This window comes from Monodon monoceros, unplaced genomic scaffold, assembly GCF_005190385.1.
Source record: "Monodon monoceros isolate NGI ecotype Baffin Bay Population unplaced genomic scaffold, NGI_Narwhal_1 Super_Scaffold_12, whole genome shotgun sequence".
Taxonomy (NCBI): domain Eukaryota; kingdom Metazoa; phylum Chordata; class Mammalia; order Artiodactyla; family Monodontidae; genus Monodon; species Monodon monoceros.
In genome coordinates, this window is record NW_021703768.1 from 9,501,017 (window position 1) to 9,519,821 (window position 18,805).

The 18,805-nt window shown below is 43.8% G+C and overlaps 1 protein-coding gene across 4 annotated transcripts; it reads right to left on the minus strand.

Annotated features, from left to right (window-relative positions):
- Positions 1-1,947: 1,947 nt before the first annotated feature.
- ATPSCKMT (ATP synthase c subunit lysine N-methyltransferase) lies at positions 1,948-18,798 on the minus strand. Of its 4 annotated transcripts, none has more exons than XM_029216929.1 (6): positions 18,772-18,798; positions 12,606-12,895; positions 10,924-11,061; positions 9,349-9,399; positions 5,323-5,372; positions 1,948-3,087 (listed from the first exon to the last, which is right to left on the minus strand). In XM_029216929.1, the coding sequence occupies exons 1-6, from the start codon at positions 18,782-18,784 to the stop codon at positions 3,078-3,080; spliced, it is 552 nt and encodes a 183-aa protein (XP_029072762.1). In that variant the 5' UTR covers positions 18,785-18,798; the 3' UTR covers positions 1,948-3,077. The 4 variants fall into 4 exon arrangements, with proteins under 4 accessions (XP_029072762.1, XP_029072760.1, XP_029072758.1 ...); XM_029216927.1 differs by having other exon boundaries at positions 1,948-4,745; XM_029216925.1 differs by lacking the exon at positions 5,323-5,372 and having other exon boundaries at positions 1,948-2,603.
- Positions 18,799-18,805: the final 7 nt, after the last annotated feature.

Consider the following 18,805-nt stretch of genomic DNA (forward strand, 5'->3'; position numbering starts at 1 on the left):
GATCAATATCCTTAACCTAGGAACTAAAAATCAATTAAAGACCCTACAAATGCCATGAATCACAGAACTTCTATGAAACGGTCCGTTTGTCTCTAAGGCTGCAGGACCTCTCAGGAAGCTAAAGGAGGAACCCCCAAAACAGCCAAGTCGTACATGACTCCGCAGATAGCCTGATGCCTCTACAAGTCCAGCAGGAATATGTCTAGGAAATTATGGAATACCTCCAAGGTTCCACAAAACCCAGCCTCTGCCCACCCCACCCTCCTGGCAGGGAGCTATGAGAGGTCCCTCTCCAGATGCACCCAGTCAAGTTACAGGTCTGGCTGGAATGGAAGGTGGCAGCAAGGGGAAGACACCAAAACTACACACAGTGAGAAAGAATTTGTTCTTCGTAAGGAAATCAGGGACTATTGGGAAACAGATGGATGGTGACAGCTAAAAACCTGACAAATGTCCCCAACATCCCAGCCCCTCACCCCAGACACACAGTTTCTCTCTACACCACCCTCTTCCAGAGAATTCACACACAGTGACATTCACTCACCTGTTTGTCTCTCTTCTAGAACACAAATCCCATAAGATTCAGGAACTTGCATGTCATTAACCATTAAACTGGAAAAGCTTATTACACAGCAGACACTCAATAACCATTTGCTGAATGAATGAATGGAGTCCACAGTGGCTTCTCACTAAAATGAAGATTATCAAATTGATCATATTTTTATCAGTTTAGTTAAAGATGCAAACCATCTCACTTTATATCAAATCCCTCTTAAAACGCTTTGGTATTTAGATTTCAGGTATATAATTGGGAGTTTATTTTCCATGATACACAAGGATTATTCAACTACCATTCAATATTAATTTTTCAGATATGTGAAGCTTGTCTACTCACATTCAGAGGTTTTCCTTAACTTGTCTTTATCTAAATCAGTCAAGTCTCTTCTCATAAATGAGAAATATTAAATAAATGGCTGCTTTCATAAAATAAAGAAGTGACTAGCAGAAATAATCTGCAACTTCTGTGAACAAGCTTTTCTTTAGTGTCTGAAATAATAAACGCCACTTACAGGCCATGGACTTTGTGCCATGAGTTTTACAGATCGGTCCCCAGCCCCCTATTCAGTGTATCCCAACGACAGGGCTGCTCAGGAAACCAAGGGAAAGCCTCTTGTCCAAGGTCCCTGCTAATGAGGAAGCAGGATCTGAACCCAGGTCTGGCTTACACCAAAGCTCAGGACTGTTTATTTTACTATTAAATCCATACCAACTACTCCACTACACCTTGTGTCTTCTCTGAATACCACAGTTCATCATATCGGAGATTCTGTCTATGGTGGGTGACATACAACTACATCATGAAGTACAGCACTGCCAATTACAGTGATAAGACACCATCAACTAGAAAGTACATCACAATTTCAGACATGTTAAAATGTGTATTTATAGACACACATTTACACACACATACACAGCTTAGATTCAACAAAATACAGTAATCCACTAACTTTGGAACAAATTATTCCTAATAAGTGTTATAAAATATAAATACTGGGCTTCTCTGGTGGAGCAGTGGTTAAGAATCCGCCTGCCAATGCAGGGGACACGGGTTCGATCCCTGGTCCGGGAAGATCCCACATGCCGCGGGGCAACTAAGCCCATGCGCCACAACTACTGAGCCTGTGCTCTAGAGCCCACGAGCCGCAACTACTGAGCCTGCCTGCTGCAACTCCTGAAGCCCGCGCGCCTACAGCCTGTGCTCCACAACAAGAAAAGCCACCGCAATGAGAAGCCCACGCATCATAACAAAGAGTAGCCCCCGATCGCCACAACTAGAGAAAAGCCTGCATGCAGCAACGAAGACCCAACACAGCCAAAAATAAATAAATAACTTAATTAAATTTTAAAAAAAAATTTAAAAACTATATATATATATAAATACCTCTCTAAATCCTTTAGAAAATTAATTTTGACCTAGTACAGAAAAAAAAGAGATAAATCTCAAGTGTGAATAAAGTTACAGGAAATTGCAAACATTTGCAAATGCATCCCTCTTTAAATTGTTTATTCTCATCTGTAGCATTAAAGCATGCTCTTTATAATGTGAAGAGCTGCTGACATCTCTCCCACCCATCAACATGACCATAGCTCATCCATATTTTCACACACCCAAGTGCATGAAAAGCAGTGAGCACATTTGTTTTGACACACCATGAAAGGGGCTTTAAATCTACCTACCGTTCTCAACTTATATTTATTTTCTCCAAAAGTTAAGGGAAGCAATCATAATTTCTCATTCCATAACAAGGAAAAATATACTCTTTGCTGAAGACACAGCCTTAAGTCTCTATAAAATCAAAGACTCCCAACACTTCAGAAAACTCCCTGGATAAAGTTTATATTTGAATGACCAACTGGAAATGCACGGATCTTCAGGGCCTTTTCTTACTTCTCCTGAAAGAACTGGCATCGTAGGCCCACACGGTGTCTATGCCCTCCCCCGTGACCTGGGCTGGGGTCCAGTGTGGGAAGGGGAACCGGCAAGCAATGACTCTAGCCTCGTCCTCAAGTTCAAGCTCAAGCTTCTTCTCCAACTGCAGCATCTGTGGAGAACGACAGCCATCATTTCAGTGAGCGGATAGTCCGAGGAAATGACTTCTCAATGTCCTTTTGTATCTGCATCCCTGAAAAAAGCCTGTGCAGAATTACTGATTGTAAAAATGTCACTCCTGGGCATAAATACATCATCAAATAATCCATTAAAATACAGAAGTCACATGAACAACAGTTATAAGAATATTCTAGTATCAATTATAAAATTTGCCATTTATAGCAGATGTGTATCACAGAGTTCCACTCTCCTGACTAAAATCGTGATGTGGCAGTAATTAATGTGAGAAGCAGCCTTAAATTATTTACCTACCTAAACATTTCAATCTACCCTGTCTCAATTACTTATCTTTTTCCACATTTTTAACATGTCTGAAATCAGGATACATCTTACAATTGACATTGTCTTAGAATTATAATTGGCAACATTTTTTTTTCTTTCCCAACAGCAATGGTACATCTTAATATCAACAGCACCTAAAATCAACAAAAAATGGTATAATTAGACCATGAAAAACTATACACATTCTACCAACTTGAAATATGATGAAATATTTCATAGTTTTTAAAAATGCATCCATAATACACTGATAATTTCTTGATAGTCAACATAACTTATAAAAAATAAAATCCTCTTATTTATCACTTTTGCATAATTTTATTACTAATCTATCTGTGAAGGAGGAGTTTTACTGCTTGCTAAGAGTACTGATATTGTAATTATGTCAGCAAATTAACAGCTGCTTAAAATTTTATCTTCAGGTCCTAAAATTATAGTACCACCTTCACCTCCTAAAAACATCTTTTCTACTTTATTCCTTTAATTTGTTATTTTGGAATAATTTCAAATTTATAGAAAAGTTGCAAGAATAGAGCAAAGAACTCCTGTATTCCTTTACCCAGGTTCACCAATTTTTAACAGTTTGTCTTATTGCTCTCTTCCCCTCTCTCTGCACATTTTTTCTAAACCACTTGAGAACAGGTCGTATACAACATGCCCCTTTACTCCTTGGTATTTTGGTGTTTTCTAAGAAAGAGACCCAGCACAATTATCAAATTCAGGAAATTTAACATTGTATTCCAGTAATAATAATTCCAATAGCATCCCAATTTTGTCAAATGTCCCAGTAATGTCCTTCACATTGTCCCACAGCCGAGCTCCCACACTGCATGGAGCTGTAATGGTTCCTCTGCCTCCGTTAGTCTCTCACGACAATAACCTCCTTTAAGAACACAGGCCAGAGCTTCCCTGGTGGCGCAGTGGTTGAGAGTCCGCCTGCCGATGCAGGGGACACGGGTTTGTGCCCCAGTCCGGGAAGATCCCACATACTGCGGAGCGGCTGGGCCTGTGAGCCATGGCCGCTGCGCCTGCGCATCCGGAGCCTGTGCTCCACAATGGGAGAGGCCGCGATAGTGAGAGGCCTGCATACCGCAAAAAAAAAAAAAAAAAAAACCACAGGCCAGTTATTTACCGGGCGTCCCTCCGACACACGCTCATGATGACTTGGTGCGTGCCTCCTTGGCAACGCCCCACGAGCGGGGCTGTGGACTTCGCAGGGCTCCACGATCCCGAGCCCACGGGGTCCTCCTGCTTTGAGGGTGATGTACCACTCGGGCAAGGAGCTTTCTGGTGTCTCCACAGTGTGGTTACTACTGCTCCTTTGCAATGGGTAAGCAATTGCGGGGAGACGCCTTGAGAAGATGCAAATGTCCTGTTACTCATCCAGCTGCCCCCACTCGATGCAGCATTCCTGATGATTCTGCCTGAGTCAAGTTTTACTGTAAGGATTGAAAGTGGCAATTTGCTAATTCCATCCTTCCTCCCAGATCGACAGTCAAAACATCGAGGAATAGCTTTCCCCTCTGTCTCTCCATCACTGTTAAGTGTGAACTCCTGGATTCTCACTTCATTCTATGGGTTACAACCCACCATCGTTCTTGTTTATTCTAGCACACAAATTGTCCCAGCTTGGCCACTGGGAACTCCCTCAAGCTGGCTTCTCTCTCCTGTGGATGTGCCCCATCAAACATTCTGAACACCTCCTGCTATTTGGGCTCAACAAAATGTTCCAGGCTTTTGTATCTTCCCTTCCTCAGCCCTGGGATCAGCCATTTCTCAAACATTCCTGGTTCCTCTGAGTGAGAAATGATATTTAGAAACCAAGATATGAGCAAAACCTACTCCCTTTAAAAGTAACCAATTAAATCAAGATGAACGAATCAATAGGGCTTCTAGGAAGATTTTATTCCTCACTTATATATCTTTAAAGAAAGGTTTGGAAAAACTCCTCTACATGACCTATGGCTGCAGTGAGCCAGAATTCTGATTCTTCATTAGAATCAATACCAAGATAACAAAGAATGAATTCCATTAAGGATGGAATATTTCCATTCTTTTAACTGCTAGTAAAAGATTGCTTTTTTAAAAAATAAAAAAAGGGAAAAGTTTTCTTCCTTGAAGGAAAAAATTAAATAAGCAAAGAATAGGACAATATGTGTTTTTCCAAAATATCAGATGTTTCTTATGGAAATTTTGTTCACAGAAACGACAATTATAAATTTATTCACATTACCATTCTTCTTTTCTCTTTTACAGATCTTTTATTTCCAAATGACTGTCATACGCTAAGTCAAGATAAACGTACAAATGAAAGGCACTATTTCAATCATAAGAAATTAACTGACTAAATTACACATAAATATGCAACAAACCTGGGTCTTGATATCATACACAAAGAGAAGCCGTGATGTGCCATGTCCGCCTAATGAAATTCAAAATTATTCATACAATTACATGTTTCAGAGTGACACGAACTCATCGTATTCTAATTACATCTTCAAAACTTTAAACGTAAGTTGAAACCAGCTCAAAGGCGTAAGACACATTAGAGAAGTGCACCCGCAGCTCCAAGCCGCTTGGTCACTCCTCCCTGGAACGGGCTTCTCTTGGCTTCTGGAGTAACCCACACACACACCTGCTCTCCCCCTCCCCCTCCCCCCCCCCCTCCCCTCCCCCTCCCCTCCCCTCGAGTCCTTTGCTGGGGGTCAAGGCTCAGGCCTTACATGGCTCCGGCCCCTCCCCAGGTGACCTCAGCCACTCCTTGGCTTCAACTCCTGGCACTAATGTCCCACGAGCCCTCCCTCCCACGCCCCAGACTCCTGGCGTCCACCACCGCCCACCTGACGTATCCACACGCGTCCCAGACTGCACAGGCCACGTGGAATTCCTGGTCTCCCCTCCCGCCCCTGCGCACTCTGCCTGCACCTTTCTGGGCTCAGCAAACTCTAGCAGCTCAGGCCAAACACCTTGGGGCGCCCTGGGCTCCTTCCTCCCTCGTGCCCCCAACTGGATCTGCCTGCTCACCCTGTTGGTTCTCTCCTCACGACGCATCCAGAATTGGACCACCTCTCACCAGCTGCTCCATCGATGGCCTCGGATGCCTGCCAGAGCTCAGACCCCGTCCCCTGGCTCCTCCCCCTCTGCTCCCCATGGCAGCCTGTGTCCTTCCCGCCCAAGCCCTGTCTCTTCTCGGACCCCACCTCTCCCCTGCTCCCCTCCTCCCGCCCACCTCCCTGCTGCTCCTGGAACCTGCAGGCACACACCCCTCAGCACCTCTGCCTTCGCAGTGGCTGTTCCTCTGCCTGGACCGCTCTTCCTGACCACCCGGCCACACAGCTCCCCCCTCGCCTCCACGGGTCCCCTTTTCAGGACAGTCTCTGCCCCGTCCCTCTCTCGCTTCAGTTAGCCCCACGGCACTGACCCCCTTTTATCGTACGACACATTCTGTCAGTACACAGACATCTCACTGAATACCTGCTCTCCCCACTAGCACATAAATACCTTGGGGCGGGGATGTTTTTCTTTTTCATCCACTAAAGTATTCCAAGTGAGCAGAACAGGGTCTGCTGCTTAGTGGGCCCTGAATGAACACTTGTTGAATGAATGAATGAATGATAAACGATTCGCTCATGAATCATGTTTCTTGATCAGAACATGATGATAGTGTTTTCATTCATCAGGTCATAACAGGATTCCTAACTGAAAGTACAGGAGTCACATCCTCTGAAGTTACGAAACTTAACAGCCCACTGGAAGAGTGTACTTAATGGGTGTATTTATACGATATTCGTCCGTTCGTTTGACACAAGTTTCCTGGGCCATCACTGGGCCGGGTGCTGCTGAGCTGGAGGTCTGGCAGCGAGGACAACAGGCCCGCCCTGCTCCTGAGCTCACAGTGCGCGGTGCCCATGGCCGACAGCACCAAAGCCATCGCACAAGGAAACGTGCGGCCATGTGTCCTCAGAGAGAGGAAAGGGCTCTGGAAGTCGGGGGTGTTGGGGCTTGTCTCACAGGGCGATCAGGGATGGCTCCTCGAAGGAAAAGACATCCGACCTGCGAGTGCTGAGCAGACGCTCCCTAACCAGGCCCAGAGCTGGGGGCACTGAAGTCGGAGGAAAGGACACACACAGCCCCACACAGTGCAGTTTAAGGGCCAAGAGAAGGATGGAGCTGGTGTGCAGAGGGCTGGCGGAAGCAGGACCACTCGGGCCATGTGGAGGGCCGGGCCTTACCCTCACTGCTTTCAGGTAGCAAGAAGTCACAGAAGGGTTTTCAACAAGGACACAACCGATCTGTCCCACATTCCAAAAAGACACTCTTGGGGCATGAGCTTGTGTTAAAGTGCGGCTGTTTACCATCTGAGCACTGGCCTGCCAGGTCCACTGGCACCCTTACTCCTGCTACGCCGGACACACACCCAGGATCAAAGGTCAGGGCCGCTCTCATCTGAGCTACCACTGCACAGAGCTGCTAGGAAGCACCAGCCCGGTACCAGGAGCAGAGTGAGGATATGTAACACCAGGGTCCCCACCTCTGAAGCTCCCTAAGCATCCTCCGGCTTCTCGCGGCCTATGTGTGCTTCAGTTGCCATTGGAAGCCTTTCCTGCCATGCTGGCTTTGTCCGGCCACCGAGCCACTGCCAGGAAACTGGCCAGGGAAATGCATTCTATTAACAGAAAATGGCATGATGGGGCCCAGACGGGTTGAAGAACTTTCCAGCGCTCACACGACCCGCAGAGGGCCAACCCGGCCCCGTGAGTCCCCTGGGAGCACTCCCCTCCGCTCACTGCCTCCACGTAGGCAAAGCTTGACAAGGGGGAAAGCAGGGCCCTCCACCCGGAAACCGGGGCCCCCAGACCCACAGAAGCCATCTGGGCCCTGCACCCCGATCGATCCCCCTGCATGGAAGACTCCCAGTTGGCTGAATCCCTCTTAACCCAGGGAAAGTGGGTGCTTCGTGTATTTCACCTGCTCCCTTTTTCTGGGAACAGTGAAATGCTGCAAGTTCCTTATTTAAGATTTCTCTGTGTACAGAAGAATGGACAATAATCGTAACAGTATTCATCAAAATTACACACTCTTATTTCCCTTGAGTGAACAGTTCCCAAAACTGACTACAAAAGTGGTTAGAAGCACAAGGAACTAGAGCCCAGCAAAGGCCACTGCTGCCCCCCACTGGGACACAGCTGCTGCAGCCACCACGGGGCCTCTCAAGACAGCGAGGAATAAATATCAACTTTCTATTTTTAGAAAGTACAGATTGCAAATTAAAGTTATTTGCCCCAAAATGCTTATTATTCCAAAAGAATGCCCAAACTTCACAATAAGTAGGAAATAACCATCAAATTCTATAGCAATTCTATGATCCTAAATAGTTTTTTTTCTTTTCTTTTAATAACCAGGGATCATGCCTTTCTACCTCTTTTCATTTCTATAACAGAAGTGTAGATGCGGAGGTTTCATCTTAATTTTAGGCTTGCTAAGAATTACGAACATATAAACTCCTGTCACTTTCAAAATTTTCTAACAAAAGCACTTCTAAATAGACTTTTTAAAGAAAATGGCATCGCACTGAAAGTCCTAATAGTAAGACAAAACTTCTCCAGCGTTGAGACATCTTAAACAAAAAGTAAGGTATGAATAAGAAGGCTTAACAACAAAAAAAGTAAATTTCTTTTTTTTTTAAATTAAAAACCACATCAGTCATACAGTGGCATTTCAGCAAACATCCAATTTTACCAAGATTATTATGGCTACAATTATATACTTTGAAAAGTGAAGGGGGATTTCTTACTATGGTCTGTAAACCAACAATTACAATGAAAGCATCCCATTCTGGTCACCTTTCCAAAGGCTAAATTTAGGATCATTTTCAGTCTGATGCGGCAGCATTTTCACTTGTGAAAGTACAGAGTCAGAGTTCAATACAAATCAGTCAACTGAGGTCAGCTGAAACTAGTCAACGCTCATGCACCCTGAAAATCATCTCACTGCAAAATCCAGGGAATGATCAACTCCAAGGGAACATCCCCTTAACTTTCCCAAGTGATTTCAGCAGAATATAAGTGAGTGAACGTGAAAATATCCACCCATATTAGACACCAGGAGCTCATAAAGCAGTTTTCAGACTGGAATTTTTAGGGCTTAGGTAGATCATTGAGACCTTTATCTAAAGCAAAAGTTTTAAACTACAAGACTGGATCTTTTATGATTAATCTTCTAGGGCCCTGAAGTACTTTGTTAAACCAATGATCTAAAATCCGATGTTCCCTCAGAATCTTGGGAGGCTGTCATTTTGCACATGGGGGAGCAGGCCTCAGATACATGGTCTGTTCGGGCTGGAAGCCCCCTCATAACCTAGAACCAAACACGCAGGGGGCAGGAGAGTGCATACTCACCATCTGGGGCACGCCAAAGACAACAACATTTGAGTACTGCGAAAAAGTGACCTAAAGGGGAGGGAAAAAACAATTCACAGATTAATTTTTGAAAGCCAAACATTAGCTTAAGTTTTATTTCAAAATGAGTAGCAATTTCCCATTTCACCCAACAGTGGGTTTTCGCAAAGAGTGGTCCTTTTTAAGATTTCCCACGTTCACACTTTCGCCCGTGTTAGTTCACCTGTTACAGTTTTCCAAAAGTTTCCCGTAAGTTATCTCATCTCATCTTCACAGCCACTCCATGCAGGGCCGCCCGGGGTCAACTGTCAGAAAGGCAGTGACTCATCCAGGGACCACTGGTACTCATCCAGGTAGCCCGGGCCGTCTGCACCCCTGGCCCACTTTCTACTCCACTCTCTACCAAACGAGCTTAGCAAGAGCTCAAGGGATTTCAGAACCACCTGTTTTTCCTGTTGAGCCATCCTTAGAATTCTAGACCCCCTCCTCTTCTCTAAAATACTAAGTAAAAAATGCAATGAAATGGTCTTTAGTTGGAAAACTGGGGGGAAAAGTGCTTCGCCAGTCAAAATTCTTAGTGCCCAATAAAAGTTTTATTTACTCTATGGAGAGATCATTTACGTATATACAGAATAAAACTCGAGTGAATTTTTATAAGCTACTGATGACAATATTACAATGGGAAATTGTTATTTAAGAAAGAGCATTCCTAAAGCAAAATTACAGGGCACTTTTTAGAGAACAAGTAAACTTGGAAATATCTTGTGCTTTATGAAGACATGAAGGAACCATGACAGCATGGTTGGTGGATCCCTTCTTTTCTCCTGCACCATCTCTGTCTCTCTCTAGGTATGTATACACATACACACACACACTCACACACATACACACACTCACACACATACACTCACACACACATATACACACACACATAAACCACATATACCACACATATACACACTCACACATATACAAACACACATGTACACTCACATAAATACACACATTCACAGACACACACACTCACACACATACACAAACACACATACACACAAACGCACATACACACACATATACACATATACATACACAAACACACATATACACACTCACACATAAACAGTCTCACACATATACACACACACATTCACACACACATACATATACATATACACACAAATAAACACACTCACACACATACACACATACAAACACACACACACACCCCTACTATTTACCAAGAATGACATTAACAAGTTAATGCCTATATTACGATGCATAAGACTTCCAAAAGAGATCAAAATCTTATCACTGCATAATAAATAGAAATGAGAACTTTTTAAATTGAGTAAATAAAATGGTAGTATTCACATGACCTATAAGTTATAAACCTGAAGTTTCTACTCTAGTGTTGATTTGTAAAATGTATCAATTTAAAAGCTGTTCACATTTCATTATGCTGAAATATACACTTATATTTCTTCTTTTAATACATCTTCAGTTTTCAGTCATACTAATCATGAATTATAAAGTTTGGGGGTGGAGTTTCCGAGCACCATCCTCTGCCTTACTTACCTTCCACAAGTCTGAGATGTAAAATCTGGCCGATGCCTGCACCCCTTCCCGCCGAGCGCAGTATCTGGAGTACCAGACGAGCCAGGGGTTTAATTCATAACCCACAGCTGTGAATCCTTCCTTTGCAGCTGCTATTACCTGTGGGGAGAGGCCATGTTCAAAATAAGAAAAACATCAACTCACATAGTCAAATGATATGAAAACTTCCTATTTATGGTCTATAATCATAAAACATCCAATCAAAAGGTGTTTGTTCAAGACACCATTTAAAGGTGGGGCTCTGAAGTTACAATAGCTTTGTGGACAACGTAATGCCTGTCCATTTAAACTCAGTTTTCTTATTTTTCTGTCGAAGATTTCACCTTGAGCATCAGAACAGGCTTGCTTTGGACAGCTGCCTAATTCATTCTGGACTGGCCCACCCCAGGAAGGGCTGACAAAAAGTTTCTGAAAACCTGCCTTCTCCTTCCATCACTGACGGAACAGCAGCAGGCGAACTGAGCGTGCCTGGAGACTGTTTTGTGAACTAGCTGTAACATGCAATGCGAACAACCGGTCAGTGAGGAACCTGCAATTAATTACACATTTCCTTGGTATTTAAAGATGGTTCGCTCAAAATCGACAACGGGTAAAAACAAAATGGAGCGAGTCAGGATAAAGTCAAGTGCCGAATGCCCCCGGCCTCCAAAGGTGACAGGGACGGTGGGCTGGGCTGGGGTCTCTGCTCACCCTGTTTTGCCACCACTGTTCAAGGGAGCAGCCCTGAAGGAACTGTCCCATCTACAGCAATTTCCCAAGTAACTACAGTGTCGCCCCTTTGCCATTTTCTTAGAAACCAGAAAGAGACGATCCAGAGATGTAAAGCGTTCATATCTGGATTTTAAAATGTCCTCCTAGTTAATATATACATCCCCTGATTTCCTCAAAACAAGTCACTCTTGCTGATTATTCCAGGTCACTACCATGAAACTGCAGGGTCCACGTCTGCAGGGGCAGTGAAAGGTGCTGTACCCTGCTGGTTTCCACACTAAATGTTTCCAGAACACGAGCCTATGCTTCTGCTATCCTCACTTTGTGCTCATCATCCGGAGGGAGGCCTAAAGATGGTGCCACCTTGCCCAGCGAGGGACACTGTTGGCCAGTCAGTGGCTTTAAGTCTTTATTTATAGGTTCCCAGCTGGGGTCACAATGAGCTGAAGTCACTGAAAGTCTGATTTTTGGATAAGTAGGGCTCAACACATTGGCTCTTCCTTATTTAACTCAATATTACCACACAGGAATTATGATAGTTGTATAAATACAGGTAAATGTAGAAGCATTTATGATGCAAAAAATGTAAAACAAACTACATGACTTAACATGTTTCTTCTGGTTATGCCACCTCTACTGCCTAAGTTTTTTAATGGACAATTTCATAATTACAAATTAATTGTTCCTTTTTACCTGGCAGATCTACAGTGCACTTTCACCTTTAAGAAAAATTAAATCTGAGAAAAATAAATTCCAAAATCCCGCTGGAGGGCTTAGAAGTTCAGCCAAACAAACACAAAATTAAATGACTACTTTATTAGGCTGTCAATTTAGCAAGTCTTTGCATAAGCCTCACAAGAAATGTGAAACAGAAATTTTAAACCTTAAAACCTAAAAAAACATAAACCTTAAAACATCTTCGCATAACTCACGATACGTCCGTCGCCACTACCGACGTCTACCAGGGGTCCTCTCCTGCATCGCAACATTTTCACAACATTTTCAATCTGCTTTGCAGTTGCAGGTACAAAAGGCAAACAGATTCTTCGGAAGGCTGGTGTTATAAACGGTGTGGCCACAGCATACACGACCACCAGCGTCCCCCCAACAATGCCAGTAAATAAGAACCCCCAATTGCTTTTCTTCAAACTGTTGCCCTCAAGACTTGTAGGTGGAACACATCCTGACTGCCTTTCTTCTTTAAGTGTTTCTGGGGGTGTCCCTGGATTGAGAGCAAGCAGAAAAGATATATGTAGCACCAAATCGGAAATCCAAGATAGTGGGGTTTTTTTACAATTCTTATTGACAAATAAACTCATGCTTTTTAAAGGATAATTTTGCTCAATACAATTTAAATTACAAATGTAGAATTCCACAATGAGTTCTAGAGTCCAGCAACTAAAGTGTTTTACAGAAAAGTATTCAATACTCATGGAAGACTAAAACCTTTTCTTTCCAACATATTGATTTTTTTTCTAGGCATATCCTTAGAAAACAATGTGTTCCAATCTATTTGGTATTTTATGAATCAGTATCCATTAATTCAAATATTAACTATGTACTCCATATTTTTATGGTTCAGAACAAAGCCCCATAAAGAAATAAGCATGAAAATGTCTGATTATTACCCTATTTCAAATAGGATGAAAGTATTCTACATCAAAATTGGTCAGGCATCAATTATCCAGTTGTACAAATTCAATTCTGAAGTACAGAGGAGACAAAACTCAGGTTTTACTAAATATGGTAATAAGGAGATTTTTAAAGCAGATCCACAAAGAACAAAAAATAAAATAAGCATTTCAATGTTATCACAAGTACAGAATAAAGCAAACTCTAGTCACTGATTACAGAGGAAACAAATGGTAACTTACATAACCTCCTCTTGAGTTTATCCTTTAGAACAGTATTCCTAATAGGATCTCAAGTTTTTTAAGTTGAAATTGACTTGAAATTAATTTCTAAATGGATTAATGATGAGCACAGCACAAGAGCGAAGGGCTGCAGAGGCTGCCAAGGTCAGCACCCTGGCTCCACCCCTCACTAAGAGCTGTGACCCTTCACCTCTCCGAACCTCAGTCTCCTCCTCTGTAAGGTGAGGATCATGGGATCCTTGTGAGGATGAAACAAGCGGATACAGGAAGAGCACTCAGAACACCGCCCAGCACCTGAACCCCACAGGGAACAAGCCCATCGCTGCCCTGAACCAGCTCTCGACCATGCTGAGGCACTAAGACCAAAACCACAGGAATCTGCAGGAAAAAGGAGAGTGAGAGGAGGGGCGACAACAGAGTCTTATCCATCGAAGGCATTAGTGTTCATAGTTTTGGCGTTAGTAAGCCGTACAAAAGGCCCACTGGGTTAGTCTCCTGCTGCTGCTGCAAGAAATAACCACAGAGTTGGGGGGTTCGAACACCACGCAGGGCTGATGCGGATGATTTTAATTTTTGTGACTTCCTGTTTGAATTAAAAAAAAAAATCCCACAAGGACTCAGAGGCAAAAAACATATAAATCAATTTTCACAGCAAAGGGAAGGAGCTGTTACAGGGGAGGATTCCTGGACTGAATGTCAATATTATGACACAGTGCGAGTGTGTTTCGTGTTTGGTAATTGCAATCATTGTTGCTTTTGTCGTGGTCATCCATTTACAATGCTTGGTGTCAGTCTATTTATCTCCTGTAAAAATAAAATACAGTGTGTGTGTGTGTGTGTGTGTGTGTGTGTGTGTGTGTGTGAAAAATAAATAAATAAAAACACGCATTTATTAACGTACAGTTCTGGAGGTCAGATGTCTGAAATAGGCTGGCTGTGTTCCTTCTGGAAGCTCTAGGGTAGGATGGGCCACCCGCATTCCTCGGCCACCAGTCCCACATCGCTCAACCTCTGCTTCCATCGCGACACCTCCTCTGACAGCCCTGCCCCCCTTTCCTTTATAGGAAAGGGATCCTCCCCTTGTGAACATACTGGCCCCCCCAGACAAGCCAGGATAATTCCCCCACATCAAGGTCCTTAACTTAACCTCATCTGCCAAGTTGCTCCCCAGGTAGCGGCCTCGCAGGGTCCAGGGATTCAAACATGGACCTATTTCCACCTACCATACCCATAAGATGTGGTAATCTGTCACAGCTGTGGTGAGGTCCAAATGTGAACACAGGACACACCAGAAGCTGGCCCACGGCTGTGAGTCACTGCTTGGGGGGGGTGGGGGGAGGAGCTGACCCACCTCAGCATCTTTGTTGCAGCTTTGTTGTTGCTGCCCGAGGTGCCCTGAAGCGAGTTTTACAACTAGTGTCAGGGAGGAAAACCAGTTCAGACACAACAACAGAAGTCTATTGCTGATGCAGGCGATGGAAGTAAAGTAAAAGTAAAGTTTAGGAAAGTGATCGTGTTTGATAGAAAGCAAGAGTTTTAAATACATTCTCATTTATACTTTTCAGCATTGTATGGAGGACTTACATGCTAATAGAAGTGCATTTGATTTTTTTTTTTTTTAAGTCAAGGCACATCTGTCATGCCTTGTGTAAAATCCTCCTGCAGGCATTCCAACTGTAGAGGACAGTGGTTAGGAAGATTCCAGCCACACAACTCTGGAGTCTCAGAACTGAACAGGTTGTGTGGCACTAGTTAAGCTGTTGCTAAGGCTAATTTTTCTTGCCTGTAACATTCTAAAATAATACTATCCTTACAGAGTTATTGGGTCAGTTAAATAAACAATGCATATAAAGCCCTTAGCACAGCCCGAGAGAGAAAGTGATGACTACTGGCCACTATTATTATTACTCTCAGTACTATCACGGGGGGGCTCAATCATTTTTAACAGCTTTATTGAGATGTAATTCATATATCATACCATTTGCCCATTTGATGTGTACAATTCAAAGGTTCTTAGTAGATTCAGATATGTGTAACCATCACCATAGTTAAATTCAGAACTTCTTCATTACTTCCGGAAGGAACCCCTTATGCTTTAGCCATCACCCCCCATCCTCCCCCCTGCCCCTCTGGCCCTAAGCAGCCACAAATCTGCCTTCTGTCTCTAAAGAAAGCAGACTTTCATGAGTGAAATCATACAGTATGTGGTTTTTGTGAGTGACTTTTCACCTAGCATAATGTTCTCAAGATTCATCCATGTTGTACTATGTATCAGCACTTTATTCCTTCTTTTGGCCAAATATTTAATATCCCACTGTATGGATAGCCCACATTTTGTTTATCCACTTGTCTGTTGATGGACTGTTTCTCTAGTCAGCATAAGCCAATAGGGAGTTGATTAGACCAACACGAGTCAGATGACCCAAACGGTTTCACCTGTGTACACAGGGGCCCTTCAACTTAATCAGCAAAAGATGTGATGAACTCCTGGTCTTCAGGGCCCCCATTAGCCTGAGTGAGTGGTGGGGGCCCAGTGGAGACAGTTACAAGGCAGGTTGTGAGAGATGCTCTAACGTGTACCAAACGCCATAGGAATACGACAGGAGGTGGAGGAAAGACTGATCCCAATGATGGAACCGGGAAGGTGTCGGCAGAAACAGAATCTGAGCGGGGCGTGAGGGTACAGGTTTCCCCCACTGTCCAAAAGCAGACTGTTTCCATGAAATCTTTCGTAAGCCAAACGGCTTAAAGCAAAAGAAATCTAGGTGAAGCACAGATGCTCCTAGACACAGTTCAGGGCTGTGGCGGCTGGATGCTGAGTGTGGTTTCTGGGGAAGGAGCCTGGCGGGGCTGCTCCCGCTGCCGGGGTGCACACTGCCTCCGGGACAGCTCCCTGCAAAACTAACTCAGCACGCTGTGTTCCCTTTTCCCCCTTTGTCATGAAAGCAAAAACCTTCTTTGGACTCCTTTCAGTTTGGGAAAACAGGGGCTAATGTAGGTTTTTCACGAAAGCAAAGTGGTGTAAAGTTCATTTTCAAAAAGCAAAGGATGCCTGTATTAGAAAAGGGACATTCTCAAAAGAAGGATGGACACCTTGGAACCAAGGCATGGAAGGTGGGGGAGCAGTTTGATGAGCACGAGGTGGGAGACAGGAAGGACGGGGGAGCCCTTTCACACCAGGTTAAACATGTACTTTATTCTTATGCACTGGGATGAAACTTTCTGTGCAAAAGCACTACAGTATTTGTGTTTTTTAGAAAGTCAACACTGGCAGCAGCGTATCCCTTGATGAAATCACTCAATCTTCTCTGTCAAGTTTTTAGACCTGCAAAAGTCTTTCAACGTCACAAAAACTTGCATGAGCTTTTGAAGAAGTTACTATGTAAATCCAATGTATATATCCAAAATATTGCTATGTCCGTTCTGTAAAAAAATGTACTGATTTTTATCAGTGAAAACCAATTCTTAAAGATTCAAAGCTAAAATCAAGACTGCTTCTACAAATGTCTAATCCTCTGGATGGAACATGTTAGATTCAGTCTTACTGTCATATAAATGACATAAGATTTCTGTCACATGTGCTCTTTTGAACATGGCAACATTCCTTTACATGAGAGCTGTGGGGACCATTGGCTATTTTTGAGCACTTGGAGGGAGCCAGTTGTTGAAAGTAAATGACCCAAAAAAGTGAACTTCTGTTGTCTCCAGCCTTGCCTAGTTACTGACTTCTGATAATGGTTGAAAATCTCTATTTTCAGTGACAGATTTGGGTCAGCCAAAGCTAGAGGCAGTGAGAGGCACAAAAAGATACAGGGTTCTTATTCAAGTTCAAGCCAAAGGAAAAAGGCCAGGAAGAAAGGCCAGGCCTTTTGGGGATTGGGACCTGCCGTTTGTTTAAAGTGGGGTTTATATTTGAACGTCACAATATTTTAGGGCTGTTCACCGTGTACTTGCATATACATACAGGCTGAAAAACTACAGCATATATTTTATGTCCCTTTAACGTATATTATTTTGTCCCTTAAGAAGCCTTTCTTGTACTGGTCTAACGTCATTTGTGTCTTTTTGAAATAGAGAATGTACTGACATTAGAAAAAAACTTTTTTTCCATGTTTTGACAGGAAATAAACTGCATAGGGGACATCATTAGACATTTCCTATACTTCAGGACAATCTAATGAACCAAATGGATTACAGGATTCATCACTGTGAATGAGGAAACACTGACTTGGCCAAGCCAAAGTGAATTGAGACCAGAGCCAAAATGTCCTCGGAGCATCACTGAAGTGAGCCAAGCAACAGGAGAGGTTAAATGCCCACCACCAAGCATCCACTGACAAAGCCAGTTCTTAACTTTCAGGCCACAGTTAAATGTTATAACCCACGCATTCATTTCAACATCTGAGCAGCCGATAAAGGCTAGGAATAATACAGCAGGGTAAGTCCCTATTCTACAGCAGCTAGAGTGCAGGGAGACTGGAAACCCGTAACAAAGTCTAAGCCTAGAAACTATTACGTCGTGATCAGCACTCCGAAGAAAAAGCAGCAGAGGGGATTCAGAGGACCTGGTATTACTTAGATAGGGTTGCCAGGAAAAGATCTTTCAGAGGCAGCACAACGCAGGGCTTCAAAGTGGGACTCTTAGCGCAAGGCCAGGCCATTTTGCTTCTTACTAGCTGGGTAACTCTGGGCAAGTTACTGGAGTATTCGTGCAAAACGGTGATCTCTTTAACAAATACAAACAAATCTCTTTAACAAACACTTAATACAAACAAACAGAGCTTGCTAGGGACCAGGCACTGTTCTCCCTGAATCCGTAAAGCAGCCGTAAATAGAGATGCTACTGTTACTATTGCCATTTTTGCAGACAAGTCACTTCTCCAAAGACACAGCTAGTAAGTGGCAGAGCTGTGATCCCCACCCGGACAGTGTGACTCCAGTGCCCACATCTCAGAAGACCGTTCCGGATTAAGTGAGTTATTCGCTCTGAAGCGCTGAGAACAGTTCCTGGTGGCCAGATACCAGGACCGCCGCAGGCACAAGCACTGAGCACCGAAACCCAGACCTCGAGCCCGAGCAGCGGCCCCGCAGCTCCCAATCCCGCCGCGCCGACACGGACCTGGTGCATCGCTGACATCCCGGCTGACTGACCACCAGGCCCAGGAGGCCCACGCCGCGCCCGCACCCGCGCCCGTAACACACCACCACGCCCGGCCGCGCTCACCTCCTCCTTCCATCGCGAGATCTCCGGTAGTTTT

Excerpts from the sequence above, each read along its gene's own strand:
- ATPSCKMT (XM_029216925.1), bottom strand. Across the intron at positions 11,062-12,605 it reads GTAGTGGCGACGGACGTATC|GTAATAGCAGCTGCAAAGGA; the intron begins GTGAGTTATGCG and ends CTCTCCCCACAG. Across the intron at positions 9,400-10,923 it reads ACATCTCAGACTTGTGGAAG|GTCACTTTTTCGCAGTACTC; the intron begins GTAAGTAAGGCA and ends CCTCCCCTTTAG.